General features: G+C 42.6%; 1 protein-coding gene across 1 annotated transcript in view; it reads left to right on the forward strand.

The window, feature by feature from the left end:
• The first annotated feature begins 20,804 nt into the window (after positions 1–20,804).
• The window catches only part of LOC123753225 (uncharacterized), a 94,556-nt gene continuing 92,555 nt past the window's right edge, over positions 20,805–22,805 (forward strand). Inside the window, exon 1 of the mRNA XM_069336971.1 lies at positions 20,805–20,951. Coding sequence (XP_069193072.1) covers positions 20,805–20,951 — 147 coding nt within the window. The remainder of the gene's footprint in view (positions 20,952–22,805) is intronic.

Here is a 22,805-nt window from a genome sequence, read left to right on the forward strand (position 1 = left end):
TAATAAGAATAATTAAATGACACAATGAAAAGTTACGTTAAGACAAGATAACAAGAAGTGCAATATAAAAGTAAATGAAAGGTGCTGGAATATTGGCTTTAAGCTATCACCTCTCTTAGTACACGTACGCAAAAGCTTACGTCTAGCAGGGAGAAGTGTTAACTGTGAAAGCACGGAATATTCTGAGGTCTGAGGTCGTGGCGGCCCCAGACATCAAGTAGTATGGGGGGGGGGAGTGCAGTTGCAGCCCGACCGGCGACCAATGAGAGGAGCCGGCAGCAAGACGGGTAGTTTGGCGGTTTGAGTCTGAGCAGGTGTCCCTGGCTGCATACGTTTTGCTCTCTGGCAAACCTTGCTGGTGTTGTTGTCGTTGTTGGACATTTCTTCCATAGTAGTTTTATATATTTGTTGCGACGTATTTGTGGAGGGAAGAGCAGGCTCAATCTCTTGAAGGAGATTATCGTCACAACTCTCCCCCGAAGCCTGCGGTTCTGGAAGAAGTACGTCGTTATGTAGTGGAGTAATGGATGGAGTCGCTTCTACTTCATAAACTCTGGAGAGGGCATCGGCTATGGTGTTGTCAGAACCCTTTATATAGCGGATCTCCAGGTTGAAATCTTGTAAATACAGAGCCCATCGTAGAAGACGCTGGTTGGTGAATTGGGCTTGATGTAGGAAGCGGAGAGGGTTGTGGTCTGAGAAGATGGTGGTAGACCTGGCGCCTTGTAGGTACGGAGCGAAGTGTTGGAGGTTCAGGACGATGGATAGTAGCTCCTTTTCAATAGTGCTGTAGTTCCTCTGGTGTGGTTTCAGTTTGTAGCTGTAGTAGCTGACAGGTAGAACCTCCTCGCCTCGTTGTTGCATCAGGACACCACCAACGCCGGTACCACTGGCGTCGACATGAAGGACGAAAGGCTTGGTGATATCTGGAGAGGCGAGAATGGGGTTAGAACAGAGGAGGAATTTGAGTTGTTCGAAAGCAACGGTTTGCTGCATGGTCCAATTATACCGTTGCTTGGGACTGGTTAATAGAATTAGAGGTGTGGCGACTGTACTGAAATTCCTCACAAACCTACGGTAGTAGGAGGCAAGACCAAGGAAGCGCAGGAGCTGCTTCCTGGTGGTAGGCTGTGGATACTGTTGGATGGCTTGAGTGTGTGAGTCTAACGGAGCTATGCTGCCACTCCCAATAACATGACCCAGATAACGCACTTTACCTTTCGCGAAAGTGGACTTGCCCAGGTTGATGGTGAGGCCGGCTGTCAGGAGCTTGGAGAACAGACGTCGCAGCTGGAGCAGATGTTCACTCCAGGTGTTGGAGGCTACGACGATATCGTCCAGGTAGGCGTATGTGTTATCCAAGCCCTGGATGACACGGTTGACAGCTCTTTGAAAGGTGGCCGGGGCATTACATAGTCCGAAAGGAAGGCGTTCATATCTGAAAAGTCCAAAAGGAGTGATGAAGGCAGATATCTCTTTAGCGCGCTCCGTTAGACACACTTGATAGTACCCCTTAAGCAAGTCCACTTGGGACAAGTACTGGGCACTACCAATGGCATCAAGGATGTCATCTATCCTTGGCAAGGGGTAAGCATCCTTGACAGTTACATTGTTAAGTTTACGATAGTCAGTGCATAACCGCACCTTACCTTGGGGTTTGGGCACCAAGATACAAGGTGAGGCCCAGGGGGACTCACAAGGTGTAGCCAGTCCATGATCCAAGAGGTACTGCACCTCAGCACGCATGACTTCCTTCTTGCTCGGGCTGATTCGGTAGAAGGGTTGACGAATCGGCCGGGTGTCGGGGAGCAGTTGGATGTCGTGCTGGGTAACATTACACTCTTGGGGATCATCTCGGAACAACTCTTGATGTTCTCTGAAGATCTTGACGAGAGGTGCACTATGATTATCCTGAAAGTATTTGGGAAGATCATTAAGGATTTCGGAATTAGAAAGCGCTGACTCCTTGTCAGTGCTTTCGGGAGGAGAAGCTGGGAAGGTCTCACTGTGGATGTAGGGTTCTGTGAAGGTGGAATAGTTAATTAGGACAGTGGGAGGAGTACCATTATATTGCTTCAGGAGGTTGACGTGGCACAGCTGGGTCTTCCGCCGCCTATCTGGAGTCTCTATTACGTAGTTGTTGTTATTCCTGCACTCTTTGACGCGGTAGGGTCCTGAAAACCTGTTTTGTAAAGGTGAACCTGGGATAGGGAAATATGCAAGGATGAAGTCTCCCGGCTTGAATTTTCTTACTTTGCTGGTCTGGTCATAATGAGTCTTCATTCTCTCCTGGGCTTTCAATAGATTATCATGGGCAAAGCGGTGGACTCTCTCGAGAATGTGTTGAAGGTTTTGAAGAAACTGGGGCACATTCTGATGCTCACTGAAGGTGGCATCTCGGAGAGAGTCTTTGAAAGCCTTAAGGGGAGTACGGCACTTACGGCCGTAGAGCATCTCATAAGGAGATACTCCTAGGGACTCATTGGGGAGACTTCTGAAAATACACATTATAAGGTCAATCTGCTTATCCCAATCCTTCGAGGTTTCACTACAAAACTTTTTCAAGAGTGCTTTGATAGTCTGATGACTACGTTCAAGAGAACCCTGTGAAGCAGGATGATAGGGGCTGGACAATACCTGTTTGATGTTGAACTCCTCCAGTGTCCTTTTGAAGAGATCACTGGTGAAGGGGCCATATCACCCGGATATAAAAAATTGTTGTAGGGCATTCATAATTTATTATCCTGATACATGTGAAAGGTGCTGCACCTAGGCCAAGTTTCAGCATCTCAGCCTAAATAGAGACGGAGAAAAAACAAAAAACAAAAAAAAAGACGAATTTTTCAACCATGTTCAAAAAATTTCACAGCCCACAATTGTGAACCAAAATCATTTATAAGACACTCAGCTATGACCTTACTATATAATAAAGATTTGCATGTGACATTATTATCCCAGATGTATTTAGTGCAATAATACAGATTTTATAAAAGTTTCCCAAAAACGTATGCAACAAAATGAGGTGTATCATTATTTATAAAATCAATAAATCTACGTAGATAAGAATAATGACATGCGTTTATAGAGGCGTATTTTCTACATATAATGTGCAAGTTTCATGTAAATAGAATAATAAATAAAGGCTGTGAAATTTTATCTAGTTTTAAAAGTTGGAGTTGCGTAGCGCGCTCTCAAAGTCTACTGAACCTGCGGTCACTCGTGAGTGGTGATTTACGCATTGCGGCCAGCTCGTATGGAGAGCTCGCATGCATCTAGCTGTCAATGCTTCTCTCTTGTTCGTTTGGTAAGTCATATTGCAGTACAAATAGCTAAAAATCCAAAAATAGCATGTTCTGGGAGATATTGTGTGAGCGCGTCAGCATACATCCTCTCTCCATGAGAGACACGCAGTCACTGACTGCACCACCCTCGTGTCAGACCATATGTTGTGTTGCCATATGGTTAGTTTATATTCATTTTATGCATAACATGTTATTTTCAACGCTATTACGAAAAATAAGACATCTACAACGTAAGATACAATACCCCGCGGCGTACTCACGGCGCGAGGACCAGATTCACGAAAGTTGCAGCGGGAAATTTGACTCTAATTACGTTATTTTTCAAGATATCATTAAACGGTTTGGACCACAGTGTTGCCAGAACGTTGTAGTATTTTTCGTAATTTTTCGTAAATATTCCATTTTTCATCGGATTTTCGGTGACATGGCCCCTGAAGTTGGTACCACAGTCGCTCTGAATCTCCTTGGGAAATCCGTATTGAGTGAAGATCTTCAATAGATGTTTTATAACCGTAGCAGCCGTGATGTTCTTCACTGGAACTGCTATGGGAAATCTGGTGGTAGGACACAGGATGGTTAGGATGTAGGCGTTACCTGAACTGGTCCGAGGTAAAGGACCAACACAGTCTATTATGAGTCTGTGGAAAGGTTCCGCAGGCACCTGTATGGGAATCAGTGGCGCTCTGGGAATGGAGATGTTCGGTTTGCCTGCCATCTGACATGTATGACACTGTTTTACGTACTGTTTGACGTTATTTACCATACCTGGCCAGTAGTAGTCTTGACGAATTCCATGGTAAGTCTTGTTGAAGCCGTAGTGGGAGAGCGCTCCGTGGGCCAGGTGTAGAATAGTGGGCCGCAGGCTGGTGGGAATCACAAGTTGTTCGATGTTGGCCCAATCGTCCTCCTCCTTCAGTTTACTGGGTCTATATCTGCGGTAGAGCAAGTCGTTCTCTAGGAAGAACCCAGGAATACTGTCGGGTTGAGTTTCAGCCTGGAAAAACAATGGTGTTAAAGTAAGATCTTCCCTCTGCAACTTACGGAACTCCAACTTGGTCAAATGCGGGGGTAGTTTCTGAGGGTCTTGAGGGACAGCGATAGCAGTAGAGTCAGCTGGCTGTGGACGTGCGGCTTGTGCACGGGTGGTCACGAGAACCGGAGGAGAAACTTCATCACTCTCTTGAACCTCTGCTGGAACATACTCTAGAATAGGGTTACTTGGCACAGAGTTACACACCTGGGGTTTGTCCATGACGATCAGGTTGGTCGGTTGCAGGTCTTCTGCCAAGTCGTTGCCTAGGAGAAGTTGCACTCCAGGCATGGGAAAAGGCTTTTCCCTGACGGCGACTTGGACTTCCCCGTTCACGTAGGGACAATCCAGGTGGACTCTGGCGAGAGGGTATGGAGTGGTAGCAGTGAGGTCAGTGATGAAGACAGTTTCTCCGGTGTAGGTGATGTTGGGCACAGCCGACTTCAAGATGATCGATTGAAGAGCCGCTGTGTCCCTCAAGATCTTCAATTTGAAACGTCCCTCCGGATTTGAACCGTTGGCAGAGACAGTTCCAGTATACAGGTGGTTACTGAAAAGAGAAAGATCATTAACATTAACACCAACATTCATCACAGGCTTACCGGACTTAGGAGGAGTTGGTTTGGGTTTCTGTTGGTCAGTGGTTCCCTTGTATTGAGACTTACCACACTTGTCTATGGTATGTCCATAGAGTCTACAATACTTGCAGTACAGTTGTGATCCAGCTTTATCGGTGCTCACTTTCTCGTAACTGTACCACGACTTCTTACTGGAGGATGGTTCGGGTGTCAGCCGGTGGATGAGGCTGTAAGTGTCAGCCGACTTAGCACACTTCAGGTAGTCGGTTTCTTCTTTATCTGCTAAGTAGAGGCGGACAGGAGGCGGCACACGTCTCAAGAATTCTTCAACAAGCATCAGGTTGACGAGTTCTGCAAAAGTAGAGACATGTGCTGCTTCCAGCCATTTCATGAAATACCTCCGTTTCGTGTTAGCAAACTCGAGGAAGGTAGTGGTACTTGCCTTCAGGTGGTCACGGAATTTCCTTCTATAACTTTCAGTGGAAAGTAGGTAGGCGTCCAACACCGCTTGTTTCAGAGTGTGGTAGTCATTCTCAGACGCCAAAGTACTGAGTGTGACTGCAGCTCTACCTGTAAGATGGACTCTGAGAAGGGTGGCCCATTGGTCGACAGGCCAACTGAGTTGATTAGCAAGGGTTTCAAAGGTGGTGAAGAACACATCAACTTCTGCTTCTACAAAGGATGGCATTAACTTACTTGCATGTGATATATTAAAACTGACGGGAAGATTGGCAGTAGCTTGCTGGCGTTGAGCGAGGTGTGAAGTTTCCAACGTGTATTCTCGTTGACGACACTCAAGAGCCAGAGTCGCTTGTTGCTTGTCATGTTCGCGTTGCATCTCCAACTCGCGTTGTTTGGTTTCAAGCTGTTCTCGTTCCCGTTCACGGAGTAATGCAAACTCACGTTCCTTGAGGGCGATTTCACGTTCTTGTTCGTCTCTCCTCAAAGCAGCTTCGCGTTCTCTGAGGGTGATTTCTCGTTCTTGTTCTTCCCTCCGTATGGCAGCTGTTCGTTCTTCAATCTTGGCCAGCTCTAGTTTGAGTTTCATCGTCGCCAAATCAGTTTTATCTGTAATATAGTAAGTTTCATGAGTTTCAGAGTCTATCTTACCTTGCTCTAAATAGTAATCCAGCAACAGGTTGTGTAGGTCATTTTTGTTGGCTTGGTAGGGAACTTCTAGTTGATACTCATGTGCAAGAGTTTGTAATTCAGTCTTCTTGGCACGACTTAAAGTCCCTATTTCACCTGCTGGATTTGCACGGAAAGCTTGGAGACGAAACATGGTGAAATTAGCAAATAAAGGTACACGAATATTCAACAGTGAATGTCAGAAACAGGACAACGTGGCAACTGATACCTATCCTGTGAGATCTTTAACAATTAAAGTTAAGTAAAAGATGTTAAATGATTAAATTAAATCAAGGGCACAGGAAATCTTGTACCCGGTACTCATGTAAGAGGATAAGGGCAAGAAAATCCTACTAACAAATGAAACAGAGTTTCGAAAACAAATGAAACAGTAAATTGCCTCAAAAGTAAAATTGGTAGTCCAAGGATGTAGGCATACCTTGCCAAGTCTCTATAGGACATAAAGCAAGTTTTTCCTACTGAATTTAATATGATACTTACAGAATTAGCGAACTTTTGTGCTCTGAAAAGTAAGCTAATTCCCTACCGTTGTATGTATCATCATCTCTCACTGACGTGTAGGGGTGCGAGGTGTCAACTGGTGACGAAAACTGCTGCTGAGGTCCCAATTCAGCAACTAAAGTTCGAGCTAGAGGAACTATGGCCCTCTTTGTCCTCCTACAGTCAGATTGCAGAAGATTGGGTACTCTTGACCCGGGGCAGACCACAGTACCAGGGTACCAATATGATGATCTGTCAAAAATGAGAAATATTCAAGGGACAAAGATGGTAAACACGAGTAATAATACGGAGGGAGAGATGACCAATTAAGAGTATGACTGCGGCCTATAGTCACCACGTAATCCAAAGTTGTCTCACCTTCACCATATGTTACTCTCGTAATGCACAATACACCGCACCTTATAAAAAATGAAATTGAATGAAAAATAGTAAAGCTACGTTAACAAAGTTAAATACGCTTACCATAAATTACCACTTGGCACCAGTACCTGAGTGAAGCTCCTAGGACAGGCCCCCATCTAATATGTGACGGTAACGCGTTGGTGTTCGGCTGTTCAAAGATAGGGGTATGGCCTCGTCACATAGTATTAAAAAAGAATAGAAAATCTGGAACTTCGTCTGTGGTAAGGCAAGGAGAAGACACACAAAACACAAGTAAATTTTAACAACGGAATTTTAATTATGTTAAATAAACAAACATGAATAAAATGGACAAACAAATTCGTATAATAAAATCAATCAATCAAAATAATAAGAATAATTAAATGACACAATGAAAAGTTACGTTAAGACAAGATAACAAGAAGTGCAATATAAAAGTAAATGAAAGGTGCTGGAATATTGGCTTTAAGCTATCACCTCTCTTAGTACACGTACGCAAAAGCTTACGTCTGGCAGGGAGAAGTGTTAACTGTGAAAGCACGGAATATTCTGAGGTCTGAGGTCGTGGCGGCCCCAGACATCAAGTAGTATGGAGGGGGGGGGGAGTGCAGTTGCAGCCCGACCGGCGACCAATGAGAGGAGCCGGCAGCAAGACGGGTAGTTTGGCGGTTTGAGTCTGAGCAGGTGTCCCTGGCTGCATACGTTTTGCTCTCTGGTAAACCTTGCTGGTGTTGTTGTCGTTGTTGGACATTTCTTCCATAGTAGTTTTATATATTTGTTGCGACGTATTTGTGGAGGGAAGAGCAGGCTCAATCTCTTGAAGGAGATTATCGTCACATATTATTCACAGAAGCATATTGGAGCCTGTCAGTAAGGTAGGATTTGAGGTATTGTAGGGAGTGTCCTCTGACTCCATAATGATGTAATTTAAGAAGAAGGTTTTGGTGGTTGACAGTATCAAAAGCTTTACGCAGGTCCACAAATAACCCAACAGGGAACTCATTTTTATCAAGAGCTGTATGAATCGAGTTAAGCATACTAATAAGTGCATCGTTAGTGCTTTTTTTGGGTCTGAAGCCATATTGGCAAGGGCTAAGTAATTCTACAAATGCAATTCAACTTCAGATTGACAATGTAAACATTAGCAATAAAAATGATGGAAAGTTTCTTGGCATATTCCTAGACAAGAGACTCAACTTCAGTACCCACATACAACACATAACTAAGAAAGTCTCTAAAACAGTTGGTATACTCTCCAAAATCAGATATTATGTTCCTAACTCTGCTCTCATCTCTCTATATTATGCACTAATCTATCCCTATCTCAACTATGGTATCTGTGCATGGGGTTCAACCACTGCAAACCACCTCAAGTCCATCATCACCCAGCAAAAATCTGCTATCAGAATAATATCAAATTCTGCTTTCAGACAACACACAGCCCCCTTGTTTAACTCCCTAAACATGCTAAACATAATCTCACTCCACAAATTCTCTTGTGTCAACTACATTTACAAAACCCTGTTCTTAAATGCAAATCCTTGTCTGAAACTCTTCTTGGACAGATGTAATAGGACCCATTATCACCACACCAGAAATAAATATCTCTTTGATATCCCCAGAGTTAAACTTAATCTGTGTAAACACTCTATGCAAATAAAGGGACCCAGTTTATGGAACTCACTCCCTACTGAATTGAAAAGCTGTCCAACTTTTACATCATTCAAAATCAATACTAAAAAGTACCTAATTTCATCTTCATAGTTTTTCACTTTTTGCCTTAAAATTGCACTGTATCAATTGCTACCCAATCTCCCAACCTTTATGTTCCCAATTTGAACATCTTTACCATTTTGATCATTGCTGTTTTCTTATATGTGCTGCCAATCTCTTGTATGGTGTTTATAAATCTTGTTTATCTGTATCTTTTGCTACCCAGTCTCCCAATATTTATGTACCCAATCTGAACATCTTTACCATTGTGATCATTTATGTCTTATATGTGCTGTCAATCTGCTGTATGGTGTCTATTAACTTTGTTTAAATTACTAATCAAGCTGTCAATGTAATCAATCAGAGCTTTAATATAACAATATGCTTTAATATACCTACTTATCTCTCTCATCTCATTTTTCTCTTGTAATGTATCTTTATCATTTATCAATTCTGATTGAAATTACCTACTTAAAATTATCTGCTAGATTAAGGACCTGCCCGAAACGCTGTGCGTACTAGTGGCTTTACAAGAATGTAAATACTGTACTACCCAATGTATTCTCACAAACCCAATGTACCTTCTTGTATATATAAATAAATAAATAAATAAATAAATAAATAAATAAATAAATAAATAAATATATAAAAAGTATATTGAGTTTGGCTAGATATTGCTGTTTTCTTATATGTGCTGCCAATCTGCTGCCAATATGGCTTCAGACCCAAAAAAAGCACTAACGATGCACTTATTAGTATGCTTAACTCGATTCATACAGCTCTTGATAAAAAGGAGTTCCCTGTTGGGTTATTTGTGGACCTGCGTAAAGCTTTTGATACTGTCAACCACCATAACCTTCTTCTTAAATTACATCATTATGGAGTCAGAGGACACTCCCTACAATACCTCGAGTCCTACCTTACTGACAGGCTCCAATATGTTTCTGTGAATAATACAATTTCTCCCACCCTACCCATCAACATTGGTGTTCCTCAGGGCAGCATACTTGGCCCTCTCCTCTTTCTCATCTACATTAATGACCTTCCAAATGCCTCCCAACACCTCAAACCAATTCTATTTGCTGACGACACAACCTTCATTTACTCCAGTCCTGACCCTCTTGCTCTAAATGCCACAGTAAATACTGAGCTAAATAAAGTCCATCTTTGGCTAACTGCCAACAAACTCACCCTTAACATTGACAAAACTTTCTATATTCTGTTTGGCAATAAATCCTCTAGTCATATAAATCTCAAAATAAACAATACCCATATTTGTAACAAATTAGATGGCAAATTCCTTGGCATTCTCATTGACCACAAGCTGAATTTCCAGGGACACATTCTAAATATATCAAAAAAAGTTTCAAAAACTGTGGGCATTCTTTCTAAGATCAGATATTATGTACCACGCCCTGCCCTCGTGACTCTCTATTACTCCCTTATCTATCCTTATCTCAACTATGGTATTTGTGCTTGGGGTTCTACTACCCAAAATCACTTACGTCCTCTAATTACCCAACACAAAGCTGCTATTAGAACAATATCCAACTCTGGCCCCAGACATCACTCGGTACCCCTACTCAAATCTCTGAATATGTTAGATATTAAGTCACTGCACATTCTCTCATGTGTATTATACATATATAAAACGCTAAACCATAATGCCAATCCTGATCTTAAAAGCTTCATAGAAGGTTGTAACAGAACCCATGAGCACCACACCAGAAATAAATACAGTTTTGATATTCCTAGAGTACGTCTTAATCAAACTAGAAATGCTCTACAAATCAAGGGGCCCAGAATGTGGAATGGCCTTCCCAACCATGTTAAAGACTGTACCTCTCTCAACCAGTTTAAGATAAAAACTAAACACTACCTAATAAATTCCCTGTAATCTACCTCACTCCTCTATTGTCAACCCATGTCTGTTATTTTTTTTTTTTTTTTTTTTTTTTTTTTTTTTTTTTCAATCAACACTGTTTGTCAACCTATTGTATTTGTGCTGCTTTTACAGTCATGTTCCCCCTTTTTTTATCTTTATTTGTATTTGTTCTCAACACTTTTTATTCTTTATGCTCAATTAGTATTAAGTTCTAGATATTAATGTTTTTCTTGCCCGAAACGCATTGCGTAATAGTGGCTTTAGGCATTGTATGTACTAGCTCTATCTATATATCAATCCATTAATGTAACATCACTTGTATGTATATACCTTACCTGAATAAACATCTGAATCTGAATCTGAATCTGATATGAGTAAAGCTGCTTATAGATTAGTTTTTCAAAATTTTTTGACAAGTTTGGCAGGATTGATATAGGTCTGTAGTTGTTAACATCAGTGAGATCACCACATTTGTGGACAGGCGTTACTCTCGCTTTTTTTTTAGAATATCTGGAAAGGTTTGGAGTTCAAGTGACTTGTTGAAGAGCAAAGCAATAGCAGGGGCTAAAGATCTGGAGGCTTTTTTATAAATTTAAGTTGGTATCTCCTCAAGGGCACCAGACTTGGTTTTAAGGGAAAGGATTATCTCATTGACGTCAGTGGAATTAATAGGCTTTAATAGGCTTTTAATAGGAATGTGGAATGACCTTCCCAATCATGTTAAAGACTGTACCTCCCTCAACCAGTACACTTTCGCACCCATATGTCACTTGACCGCGTCATATATTTTTCCCTTGAATGCACCCAAATGCCGTGCTCAAGCGGCATTTGAAAAAATATTTCTATAAGGTCCAATTCTTATCCGCTCGACTTGGAGATAGTATAAACATGTTTGCCATGAAATTTTTGTTTTCTCTAATAGCTACATAGCCTATTTGGGAGAACGACATAATCGTGGTAAGACCATTGTATTGTTTACACGACGAGTGTAATCGCTCTAGTTTTTTATTTGGTGCCGGTCTAACGCATCTTTGTGTGACATTTTATACATATGTTCTTCTAGAATATTCTATTGCAAACACATTGGTAGAAAAATTAAGTACGTACATCGAAAACTGAGGTCAGGATAGTGAAAAGAATATACACTTTTCAATAGGGGTTTCGCTGATGTGCCGTCGGGTGTGCAGCAACAGGTAACACTTCCGCCACTTCCCACACTCTTGCGGGTGAGCCGCGGTCATGATACTACATTTATAAGCATTTGTCCGTGTAGGGAATTTTATTGCGGTCTCAGTGAAACCAAATTTAAAGCTGTAGGACAAGAGTGGAGTTGACAACCCTGAAGAGAATAGAAACATTTCGTCGCTATTTGGCGCTCACGGCTAGTGATCGACAGAGTTCTTTATTTAAGGCTGGTCTAACTCATGCTTTGGTGACATTTTATACGTATGTTTTTCTAGAAAATTCTATTGCGAACACATTGGTACAAAAATAAAATACCTACATCGAAAATTAAGGTCAGGACAGTGAAAAGAGTATACACTTTTCAGTGTTGAAGCTCGATCGCCGGAAACGCCGTGGGCACTTGGGGCAAGTTTTTTTTGGTTTGCCAAGAGCGAGAAAGTGTTAAGATAAAAACTAAGCACTACCTAATTTATTCATTTATTTATTTATTTATATACAAGAAGGCACATTGGGTTTGAGAGAATACATAGCATAGTACAGTATTTACACTCTTGTAAAGCCACTAGTACGCGCAGCGTTTCGGGCAGGTCCTTAATCTAACAGATAATTTTAAGTAGGTAAATTCTATCAGAATTAATAAAATGATAACAAATACATTACAAGAAAAAAATGAGATGAGAGAGATTAGTAAGTATATTAAAGCACATTGGTATATTAAAGCTCTGATTGATTACATTGACAGCTTGATTGGTAATTTAAACAAGATTAATAGACACCGTACAGCAGATTGACAGCACAGATAAGAAGACAGCAATGATCACAATGATAAAGATGTTCAGATTGGGTACATAAAGATTGGGAGATTGGGTAGCAATAGATACAGTGCAATTTTAAACCAAAAGGTAAAAAACTATGAAGATGAAATTAGGTACTCTTTAGTATTGTTTTTGAATGACGCAAAATTTGGACAGCTTTTCAATTCATTAGGGAGTGAGTTCCATAAACTGGGTCCCTTTATTTGCATAGAGTGTTTACACAGATTAAGTTTGACTCTGGGGAATTTACTGGGTTTGCAAAGATGACAGATTAATGTTAGAGAACATAACTAAACTGATGAAAAACATTCCCGAGTCACAGAGATTATCATTCACAGACAGGCTACCAGTGATATATGCGGACTGGGAAAAGTCAACATTGGATAACGACCAAAACTCAGGAACAGATAGTTTAGAGAACCGCAGCAGTAGTGTGGAGGAGGAGACTATTGTGGTACAAAATAACAGCAATATTGCAGAGCCAGGCAATATAAACGATGAGAGAAACTGTGAGACAGAGTGCATAGATGAAGGAATTGGGACGAAAAACGGAGATGGCTCCAATAAAGAGGTAGACAAGACAGTCACAGATATAAATACCTTGAAAAACGCAAAACCGGAACACATTTGCAAATTCTACGCTAAAGGAATATGCAAATATGGAAAATTAGGAGCAAAATGCCATTTTCTGCATCCTCGAAAATGCAGGAACATGTTGGAGAGGGGTACATGCCGTTTTGGAACAGGGTGTAGATACTTCCACCCTAAATTATGTCAATTTTCAATTAGGGACAAAAAATGCTACAATCTTCAGTGTCCGGAATTCCACGTGAGAGGTACAGAGCGTTATAGACGGGAAGATCAATATGACACTACTGGAAATTTTTTAGAGGAAGGCAGAAACAGAGTAGTAAATATAAGAGAGAGGAACAGTCAGATGGAACCACTGCAGGATTACAGAGGGGAAGGGAGATACCCACAAGACTGGAATACAAATTATCAACAAGCACACAGGTACTACACCAGACAACACCCGTCCTACTACCAAAACTGGACGAATTACTTCCAAAACAACACACCCTGGACGCAAACACAGTGGCCTCCTTACTAGAGCCTCAGATATTAACACCAAGTAAGGCTTCCAGCACTTCCACTAACACGATAACATCATTTATATTTGCCAACATCCAGGGTATAAAAACACGCAAAACCAACAAAGTTCAATTTATAGATGGTCTCCTTCATGAGGCAAATGCAGTATTTGCAGCCCTAACAGAAACCCACACAAAGGACTACCATGATGGAGAAATATGGATCTCAGAATACAATCTTTTCAGATGTGATAGGAAACACCGGCTTCAGGGTGGGGGTCAGCCTCTACATCAAAGACACACTCATCTGTACTGAGCTGCTAAACACCTCAAATGATATGGTGAAAGTGCTGATAATCAAAATAGAGATTTTAAATGTAGTTATTGTCCTTGTATATAAGTCACCGGAGGCAAACCCTCAGCAGTTTAAAGACCAACTAATGAAAATAGAACACTGCTTGGAAAACCTCACAAATCCAACTCCGAACATCATCCTGCTTGGGGACTTCAACCTACGGCACCTGAAATGGAAGCACCTGGCTAATACAGTAATATCAGAAAGAATACCAGGAAGTAGCCTAAATGAACAGGCACATGCAAATGACCTGCTACGGATGTGCGACAGGTTTGCCTTAAACCAGCAAATAGTAGAACCAACTAGGAAGCAGAACACGCTGGACCTCATTTTCACTAATAATGATGAATTGATCAGGAACATAATGATTACAAATACCTGTTACTCAGATCACAACTTAATTGAAGTTATGACAACCATGGGAGTAGACCTTCAAAACCAGTCCAGATTCCCGGTGGAGGAGATTTCAGCAAATTCAACTTCAATAATAAACAGATAAACTGGGAGCAAATAAACCAGGACTTCACAGAAATAAACTGGGAAGAACAGCTAGAAAATGCAAACCTGAACCAGTGCCTGGAAAAAATATGCTCAGTAGCACTAGAAATATGTTCAAACCGCATACCCCTAAGAAAAAAGAGGAAGAGATGCAGATTGGAACGGGAACGTCGTTCCCTATATAGGCGAAGAAAACGAATCGCGGAACAACTTGAGAGTCGCACCCTATCTCAAGAACGGCGAAGAAGGTTAGGTAGAGAAATAGAAACAATTGAACGGAAGCTACAAGAATCATACAAAACCCAGGAGAGGCAGAGAGCAAAAGGCCATCAGTGAAATAGAAAGAAATCCGAAATATTTTTTCTCCTATGCAAAATCAAGATCAAAAACCACATCTAGTATCGGGCCCCTGCGAAAGGGAGATGGAACTTTCACCGATGACAACAAAGAAATGAGCGAGCTACTGAGGACGCAGTACGACTCTGTTTTCAGCGAGCCATTAAACACACTAAAGATTGATAACCCAAATGAATTTTTCATGGATACGATACCAACATCAAATCATATATCAGACGTCACCCTATCCCCACTGGATTTTGAAGAAGCCATAAACAGTATGCCTATGCACTCTGCACCAGGCCCGGATTCTTGGAACTCCATATTCATCAAGAACTGTAAAAAAAACATTATCGCAGGCCCTCCACATTCTGTGGAGACAAAGCCTAGATACTGGCGTTATTCCTGATATACTAAAAACAGCAGAGATAGCACCACTTCATAAAGGAGGAAATAAGGCAGAGGCAAAAAATTACAGACCGATAGCACTAACATCGCACATCATAAAAATTTTTGAGAGTGCTAAGAAGTAAGATCACAAAATACATGGAATCACAGCAACTCCATAACCCCGGACAACATGGTTTCAGAACAGAGCGCTCTTGCCTGTCGCAGTTGCTGGACCACTATGATATGGCATTAGATGCTATGGAAGACAAACAAAACGCGGATGTAATTTACACAGATTTCCCAAAAGCTTTTGATAAATGTGACCATGGCGTTATTGCACATAAAATGCGTTCAAAAGGAATTACCGGAAAAATAGGCAGATGGATCTACAATTTCCTGACCAACAGAACCCAATGTGTAATAGTCAACAAAATAAAATCCAGCCCATCAACCGTGAAGAGCTCAGTCCCCCAGGGTACTGTGCTTGCACCAGTACTTTTTCTCATCCTCATATCGGACATAGACCAGAACACAACCTATAGCACTGTATCATCCTTTGCAGATGACACTAGGATCTTCATGAGAGTAGGCAACATAGAGGACACGGCAAACCTCCAGTCAGATGTAGATCAGGTCTTTCTATGGGCTACAGAAAATAACATGGTGTTTAACGAAGATAAGTTCCAGCTCATGCGCTATGGAAAAAATGAAAATATAAAAACGGAAACCACGTACAAAACTCAGGCAAATCATAACATAGAACGTAAAGGCAATGTAAAGGATCTGGGTGTACTCATGTCGGAAGACCTTACCTTTAAAGAACACAATAAAGTATCCGTCACAATTGCAAGAAAAATGACAGGTTGGATAACAAGAATTTTTCACACTAGAGATGCTATACCGATGATGACACTTTTCAAAACGCTTGTGCTCTCTAGAGTGGAGTACTGCTGCACAATGACAGCACCTTTCAAAGCTGGAGAAATTGCTGACCTGGAGAGCGTGCAGAGATCCTTTACTGCTAGAATCCACTCAGTAAAACACCTAAATTATTGGGACTGACTAAAGAGCCTAAATCTGAGATTCAGATTCAGATTCAGATGTTTATTCAGGTAAGGTATATACATACAAGTGATGTTACATTAATGGATTGATATATAGATAGAGCTAGTACATACAATGCCTAAAGCCACTATTACGCAATGCGTTTCGGGCAAGAAAACATTAATATCTAGAACTTAATACTAATTGAGCATAAAGAATAAAAGATGTTGAGAACAAATACAAATAAAGATAAAAAAAAAGGGGGAAACATGACTGAAAAAGCAGCACAAATACAATAGGTTGACAGTGTTGATTAAAAAAAAAAAAAAAAGAAAATAACAGACATGGGTTGACAATAGAGGAGTGAGGTAGATTACAGGGAATTTATTAGGTAGTGTTTAGTTTTTATCTTAAACTGGTTGAGAGAGGTACAGTCTTTAACATGGTTGGGAAGGTCATTCCACATTCTGGGCCCCTTGATTTGCAGAGCATTTCTAGTTTGATTAAGACGTACTCTAGGAATATCAAAACTGTATTTATTTCTGGTGTGGTGCTCATGGGTTCTGTTACAACCTACTATGAAGCTTTTAAGATCAGGATTGGCATTATAGTTTAGCGTTTTATATATGTATAATACACATGAGAGAATGTGCAGTGACTTAATATCTAACATATTAAGAGATTTGAGTAGGGGTACCGAGTGATGTCTGGGGCCAGAGTTGGATATTGTTCTAATATCTGTATATCTGTTCTAATATCTGTTGGATATCTGTACTCCCTTGAGCGCAGGCGGGAGAGATACATAATAATTTACACGTGGAAAATATTAGAGGGGCTGGTCCCAACCTGCACACAGAAATAACATCACATGAGACCAGAAGACATGGCAGGATGTGCAGAATACCCCCGTTGAAAAGCGGAGGTGCAACTGGTACTCTGAGAGAGAACTCTATCAACATCAGAGGTCCGAGACTGTTCAACACGATTCCACTACACATAAGGGGCATAACTGGCCGACCCCTCACAGTGTTCAAGAGAGAACTGGATAAGCACCTCCAAAGGATACCTGATCAACCAGGCTGTGACTCATACGTCAGGCTGCGAGCAGCCGCGTTCAACAGCCTGGTTGATCAGTCCAGCAACCAGGAGGCCTGGTCGACGACCGGGCCGTGGGGGCGCTAAGCCCCGGAAGCACCTCAAGGTAACCTCAAGGTAAGATAACCATATAAATATTAAAAGTAATGAAAATATTGAAAAGCAACTATATCAAAGCCAAGTACACTTACCACAAATTGATGTTCTAGTACTAGTACCTGAGTGAGGCTCCTTGGACAGGCCCCCATTAAATGTGATGGAAAAATGAAGGAGTGTAGATGTTCGGCAGTCCTCCTAATGGCTGGTGTCAATGTCTATCACATTTACAAAAAAAAAAATAGACTGCTTGGCTGTTGTCTGTGGTAAAGTAAGGGAAGACACGCAAAACACATAGTATGAACAATGAAACTTTACTTAAATTGAAAATAAATTATGAACAAAGAGAATCCCTTGGCTATGTTCAGTGCAAACAAACAAGTCAAAAAATATAACATAAAAATTAAGAACAGGGATGACGTTACTCTAATAATAAAATAAAGATAAAGTGAAATAAGCAGGTGCTGAGAATAAAGCGCTAGCTGAGAAACATCCACCTGATAGACAGAGCGTATATTAGTTAGTTGTTTTCAGCTTGAGAGCACAAGATATTCTAACTTCAATGACTGGTTCAAGCCCAGACATCGACTTGGTAGAGGGCGCTGAGGTGCAGAGGTGCAAGTGTGCAGTCGGTGGGTCACCAATCAGAAGCAGGCAGGCTGGAATGGTAGTTTGCTGGTTGATGACGGTAGCGAGCCGGCATGGAGGGAGTGTGGAGTAGGGGGGAGTTCAGGGTACGTTTGCCTCCTGGTCAAAACGTTTTGTGCTACTGGTAGATATATCTTGAAGGTAGCATCTTTTTGTTGTATATATATATAAGTAACTTTATGTAGGGAAGAGCAGGCTCAATCTATCTTGAAAGAGATAACTGTCACAGATGGCTACATAAACCTCACAACTTACGATCCTACTCAGGACCAACAGGACCTTTTGAGTCTTGGTCTAAACTGTCAGTTCTTGTCAAACCCAAAAGAGCATCCAAAACGCCTCGAAATCGAAATGCTTCTCGACGACATTCATAAGTTAGACAAAAAAGTCATTACCACTGACACACTTCAGGCTGAACTACTAACAGAAGCGAGGGAAAAAACGAGGAACATACTCATCAACAATCTTAACCCCACGACTCAAAGAAGCAGCAAAACAACTAAAAAACTCTGGAAGGTGTAACAATAAGAAAAGCAGACAAGACAGCATCATGTGTGTTGATCCCTACTCAAGAATATATGAATAAAATTAACGACATCCTCAGTGATGACATCAAATTTCAACGAATCACGAGGAACCCGGTGGAAGAACTTAAACGCAAAGTGAACAAAACTATTACTGCAATCAACGCAAGGAGGTAGCGTTCATTTCACCAAACTCCATGGCGACTATGGCTTAGCATATGCCTATGGAAATGTAAAGACACATAAACCAGGTAACCCACTACGCCCAATAATCAGCCAAAAACCAACTCCAACCTACCACCTGGCAAAAAGGCTTAGCGAACTATTAACGCCATACACTCCAAGCAACTATGGTCTACAATCATTAGCAGATTTCCTAGAAATAATCAAAACTGCACAGCCCGATGGAATTATTGCTTCACTGGACGTCAAATCCCTATTCACCAATGTCCCGGTCGACACAACCATAGAAATGATACTAGACAGAGTATACAGAGACGAGAGCACTCCAAAATTAGACGTACCTGAGCCACACTTGAAGGGCCTTTTCGAGGCATGTACAAAGGAAGGTCCTTTCATCAGTCCGCAAGGTAACATGTATCTACAAAAAAACGGAGTAGCAATGGTCTCCCCCTTGGGAGTGTTATTCGCTAATTTTTACATGGGAACCATCGAAGATAGTCTTTAGTAGAAGGCAAAAACCAATGGTATACTGCCGTTATGTAGATGACATATTCGTCATAGTAAAAGACCCAGATGGACTAATTGATCTAAAAAGCCATCTAGAGAGTCAGTATTCCGTTTTACACATGAAAATAGTGAAAATAACAGTCTGCCATTCCTGGATGAACTAATACCAAAAACAGGAGCCTCTCTAAGCACCAGCGTATATACTAAGCCTACAAACATAGGACTGTTGCTGTCCTTTCTCTTTTTGTCGATGTCTATTCTTCAATGGAATATTCGCGGATATTACGCCAATTTCGATGAACTCCAACTTCCGATTTCGCAGTTTTCGCCCCTTTGCGTCTGTCTACGGGAGCCGATGATTGGTGCTTGTCCTGGTCGCTTCCGTGGCTATTCCTTTCTCTTACCCCCCCCCCCCCTAGCTTTTGCCAGGGCCCATAACTCTTTTGCTATCTTAAATACAAAAATTATACAAATTTTTATTCAGGTAAAGTACATACATACAAGGTAAGATACAAAAGTTGATGGATTAATAGATAGAGCTAGTACATACAATGCCTAAAGCCACTATTACGCAAAGCTTTTCGGGCAGGGAAAAACACTAAGACAAAAACTTAATACTAATTGAGATTAAAGTATAAATTGTGTTGAGAAAAAAATAAGAAAAGAATGAAAAAAGGGGGGAGGGGAACATGGCAGAAAAAAAACAAAAATACAATTTGGTCAACAAACAGCATTGTTTAAAGTAGTAGACATGGGTTGACATTTAGGGATGAGGTAGGTTACAGTGAGTTAATTAGGTAGTACTTAGTTTTTATCTTAAACTGGTTGGGAGAGGTACAGTCTTTAACATTATTGGGAAGGTTATTCCACATTCTGGGTCCCTTGATTTGTAAAGCATTTCTAGTATGACTAAGTCGTACTCTTGGAATATCAAACAGGTATTTGTTTCTAGTGTGGTGCTCATGGTATCTGTTACAACCTTCTAGGAAGCTTTTAAGGTCAGGACTGACATTACAGATCAGCGTTTTATATATATAAAATACACATGAGAGGATGTGCAGGGACTTAATATCTAATATATTTAGAGATTTGAGTAAGGGTACCGAGTGATGTCTGGGGCTAGAGTGAGATATTGTCCTAATAGCAGCTTTGTGTTGAGTAATTAGAGGACGTAAATGATTTTGGGTAGTAGAACCCCAAGCACAAATACCATTGTTGAGATAAGTTGAGAAAAGTTGTAAAGAAAATACATAATAAAGATAATAGTAAATAATAATAATAAAGAAAATAGTTGAGAAAAGAGTAAAGTTGCTTGTAGATTAGTTTTTCAAATATTTTTGACAAGTTTGGCAGGATTGATATAGGTCTGTAGTTGTTAACATCTGTGAGATCACCTCATTTGTGGACAGGGGTTACTCTTGCTTTTCTGGGGGGAGCCCCGTCGGCTCCCCGGAGCTATCTCAGGCTGATATGCTAATGTCAGACTTTGGCATCAGTCATGTGTATGGAGTTCTTAGGCCTACCGGGGACCACGAGCCAGAACCTGGCCCCCTCAGAGAGGCAAGGGGAACAATGGCATATAGAAGCCCCCGTGTGGTTGGAAGCATTCTATGTCTGCCATCGACCGGAACAGGAACCCAGAAAGGTAAGCGCCCCAAAACAAACCCCTATTCTGGTTAAAATTGCTACCAAAAACCGAACTAGTGGATAGAACTCCCCAACCGAAAACAAGCAAACTAGTGTGACGTCACACACTGCCGCGCCGCTGTCTGCGCAGCTCCCACCTCCCCGGGAGGGGGAAGGGGGAGCCCCAGACCCCCGCAAAGGCTACCCATACCTCAGTTCTTGAGGCTGATGCTATAGGCGATGGTTGTGTGCTCTGGCTCCGGTGTCGCTACTGCACTGTGCTTTGCGTGTGGTGTTGGTTTTGTGGGTGCGAGAGCCAGGAGTTATCTTCAGTACTCGGGCTGCATGCCTAGTGCTGCCTTCCCTAGGTGCCCTGTAAGTACTGCCCTTGGGGCTTGGGGCCACCTTCCACAGGCTCCTCGGGGTCTGCCTCTGCTGGTCCGTTTTACCTTTCGGTTTTCCGGCCGCCTGTTGGGCTCTTGGGTGTTCTGTTCTCCCTTGTTACCGGCAGGTAAGAGGCAGTTTGCACTGGTTGGGGCGCAGGGTGCTGCTCAGCTTGTATTTCCCGACATCGCGGCCGGCTCTGTTCCTTGGGGTTCGCTGTCCTCTTGCGGGGTTTTGTTTTTCTGTTTGTTTTTGCCTGGTGGGGGGTCTGTCATTTTATTCAGTTTGTTTTTGCCCTTCCACTGTTCTCCTCGGTGGCGCCCCCTGCTAGGTCCCCGTGAGTGTACACGTCCCTGGGGTTCAGCTTTAGAAGTTTGCTTGGTAGTTTTGGGTGCCGGTTTGCAGCACCCTGCCTGGGACTACCTGAGCGCGAGTCCTCTTAAAGTAAACGCTCAGGACCCTGGGAATCCCCTAGGGGGCGCGTGGGTCCGATGGATGTGACCCCGGAGTCCCCACTCGCTGTGTGCGAGTTTGAGGGTTGCTCGGTCCCCTTGTCTCAGGGTGACCCTCATTGTTTTTGACTCTGCCACGCTGCCTGTTGGGTCGGTGATACTTTCGACCCTGAGTCCTGTGAGTGTTGCTGCTTGTTTGTGACTCAATTTACCCAATCCTCTGATGATTCTATTTGGGTACAGGCGGCGCGTGCATTGCAATCTAGGTTTCGTCTGTTGCAACGCGCTCGGTTGGTTGCTCCCCCGGATGACCCAGGGCTGCCCCGCTTTGCTTTTCGAGACCCGGACTTGGGGGTGGGGTCGCTTTGATCCTGGTTCAGTCCGCACCTCCTCGTCCTTCCCCTTCTGTTCGTTCTGGTCCCCTCCCCTGCTTCCGGCCCCGAAGCGTCTGAGGATTTCGGGGTCGGAGCAGGGATTACTTGATCTCGAGACTCGGGCAGCTTCTAAGGGTTCCCCTTCCGGGGGGGCGGCAGAGGCATTCGAGTCTTGTCTCCCAGCTGAAGCTTCAGGGTCTGACCAGTGGGCCCCCCCTTCCTCCAGCTTTTCCGGCTGCTCTGTCCTTGTCTTGTGGGGTCGGGGCTTGGGGAGAGGACTCGGCCTCGGGTCCTGTGGTGAAGGACCTCGAGGCTGGGCAGGGGCTGACTTGGGGGCCTTGGGCCCCGCTGGACCCCGCCTGGGTTTTTCTTCCCTCTAAGCGGGGCTTATTGTTACAAGGAGTGGGGTTTTCTTTTCCCCCCTCTGCGTACGAGTTGGATTTGGTGTCGGCCCCTGCCCGGGTTCGGTTCCGTGTTCCCCCGGGTACGTCGGTTCCATCCTTCCGGAGGTTTCTGGCTTATCGCATCCAACCTGGTGTGGTGCGAGCGGCCTTTGCAGCTTACCTCCTGCGTGACCCGGATTATGCCTCGGAAATGGATCCGTCCGCGTTCTGGTTTGGGACTTCGTTCCCTTTCTGGCTCCGTTACAAGGTTCCGGAGTCG

The sequence above is a fragment of the Procambarus clarkii genome, chromosome 37 (assembly GCF_040958095.1).
Source record: "Procambarus clarkii isolate CNS0578487 chromosome 37, FALCON_Pclarkii_2.0, whole genome shotgun sequence".
NCBI lineage: Eukaryota > Metazoa > Arthropoda > Malacostraca > Decapoda > Cambaridae > Procambarus > Procambarus clarkii.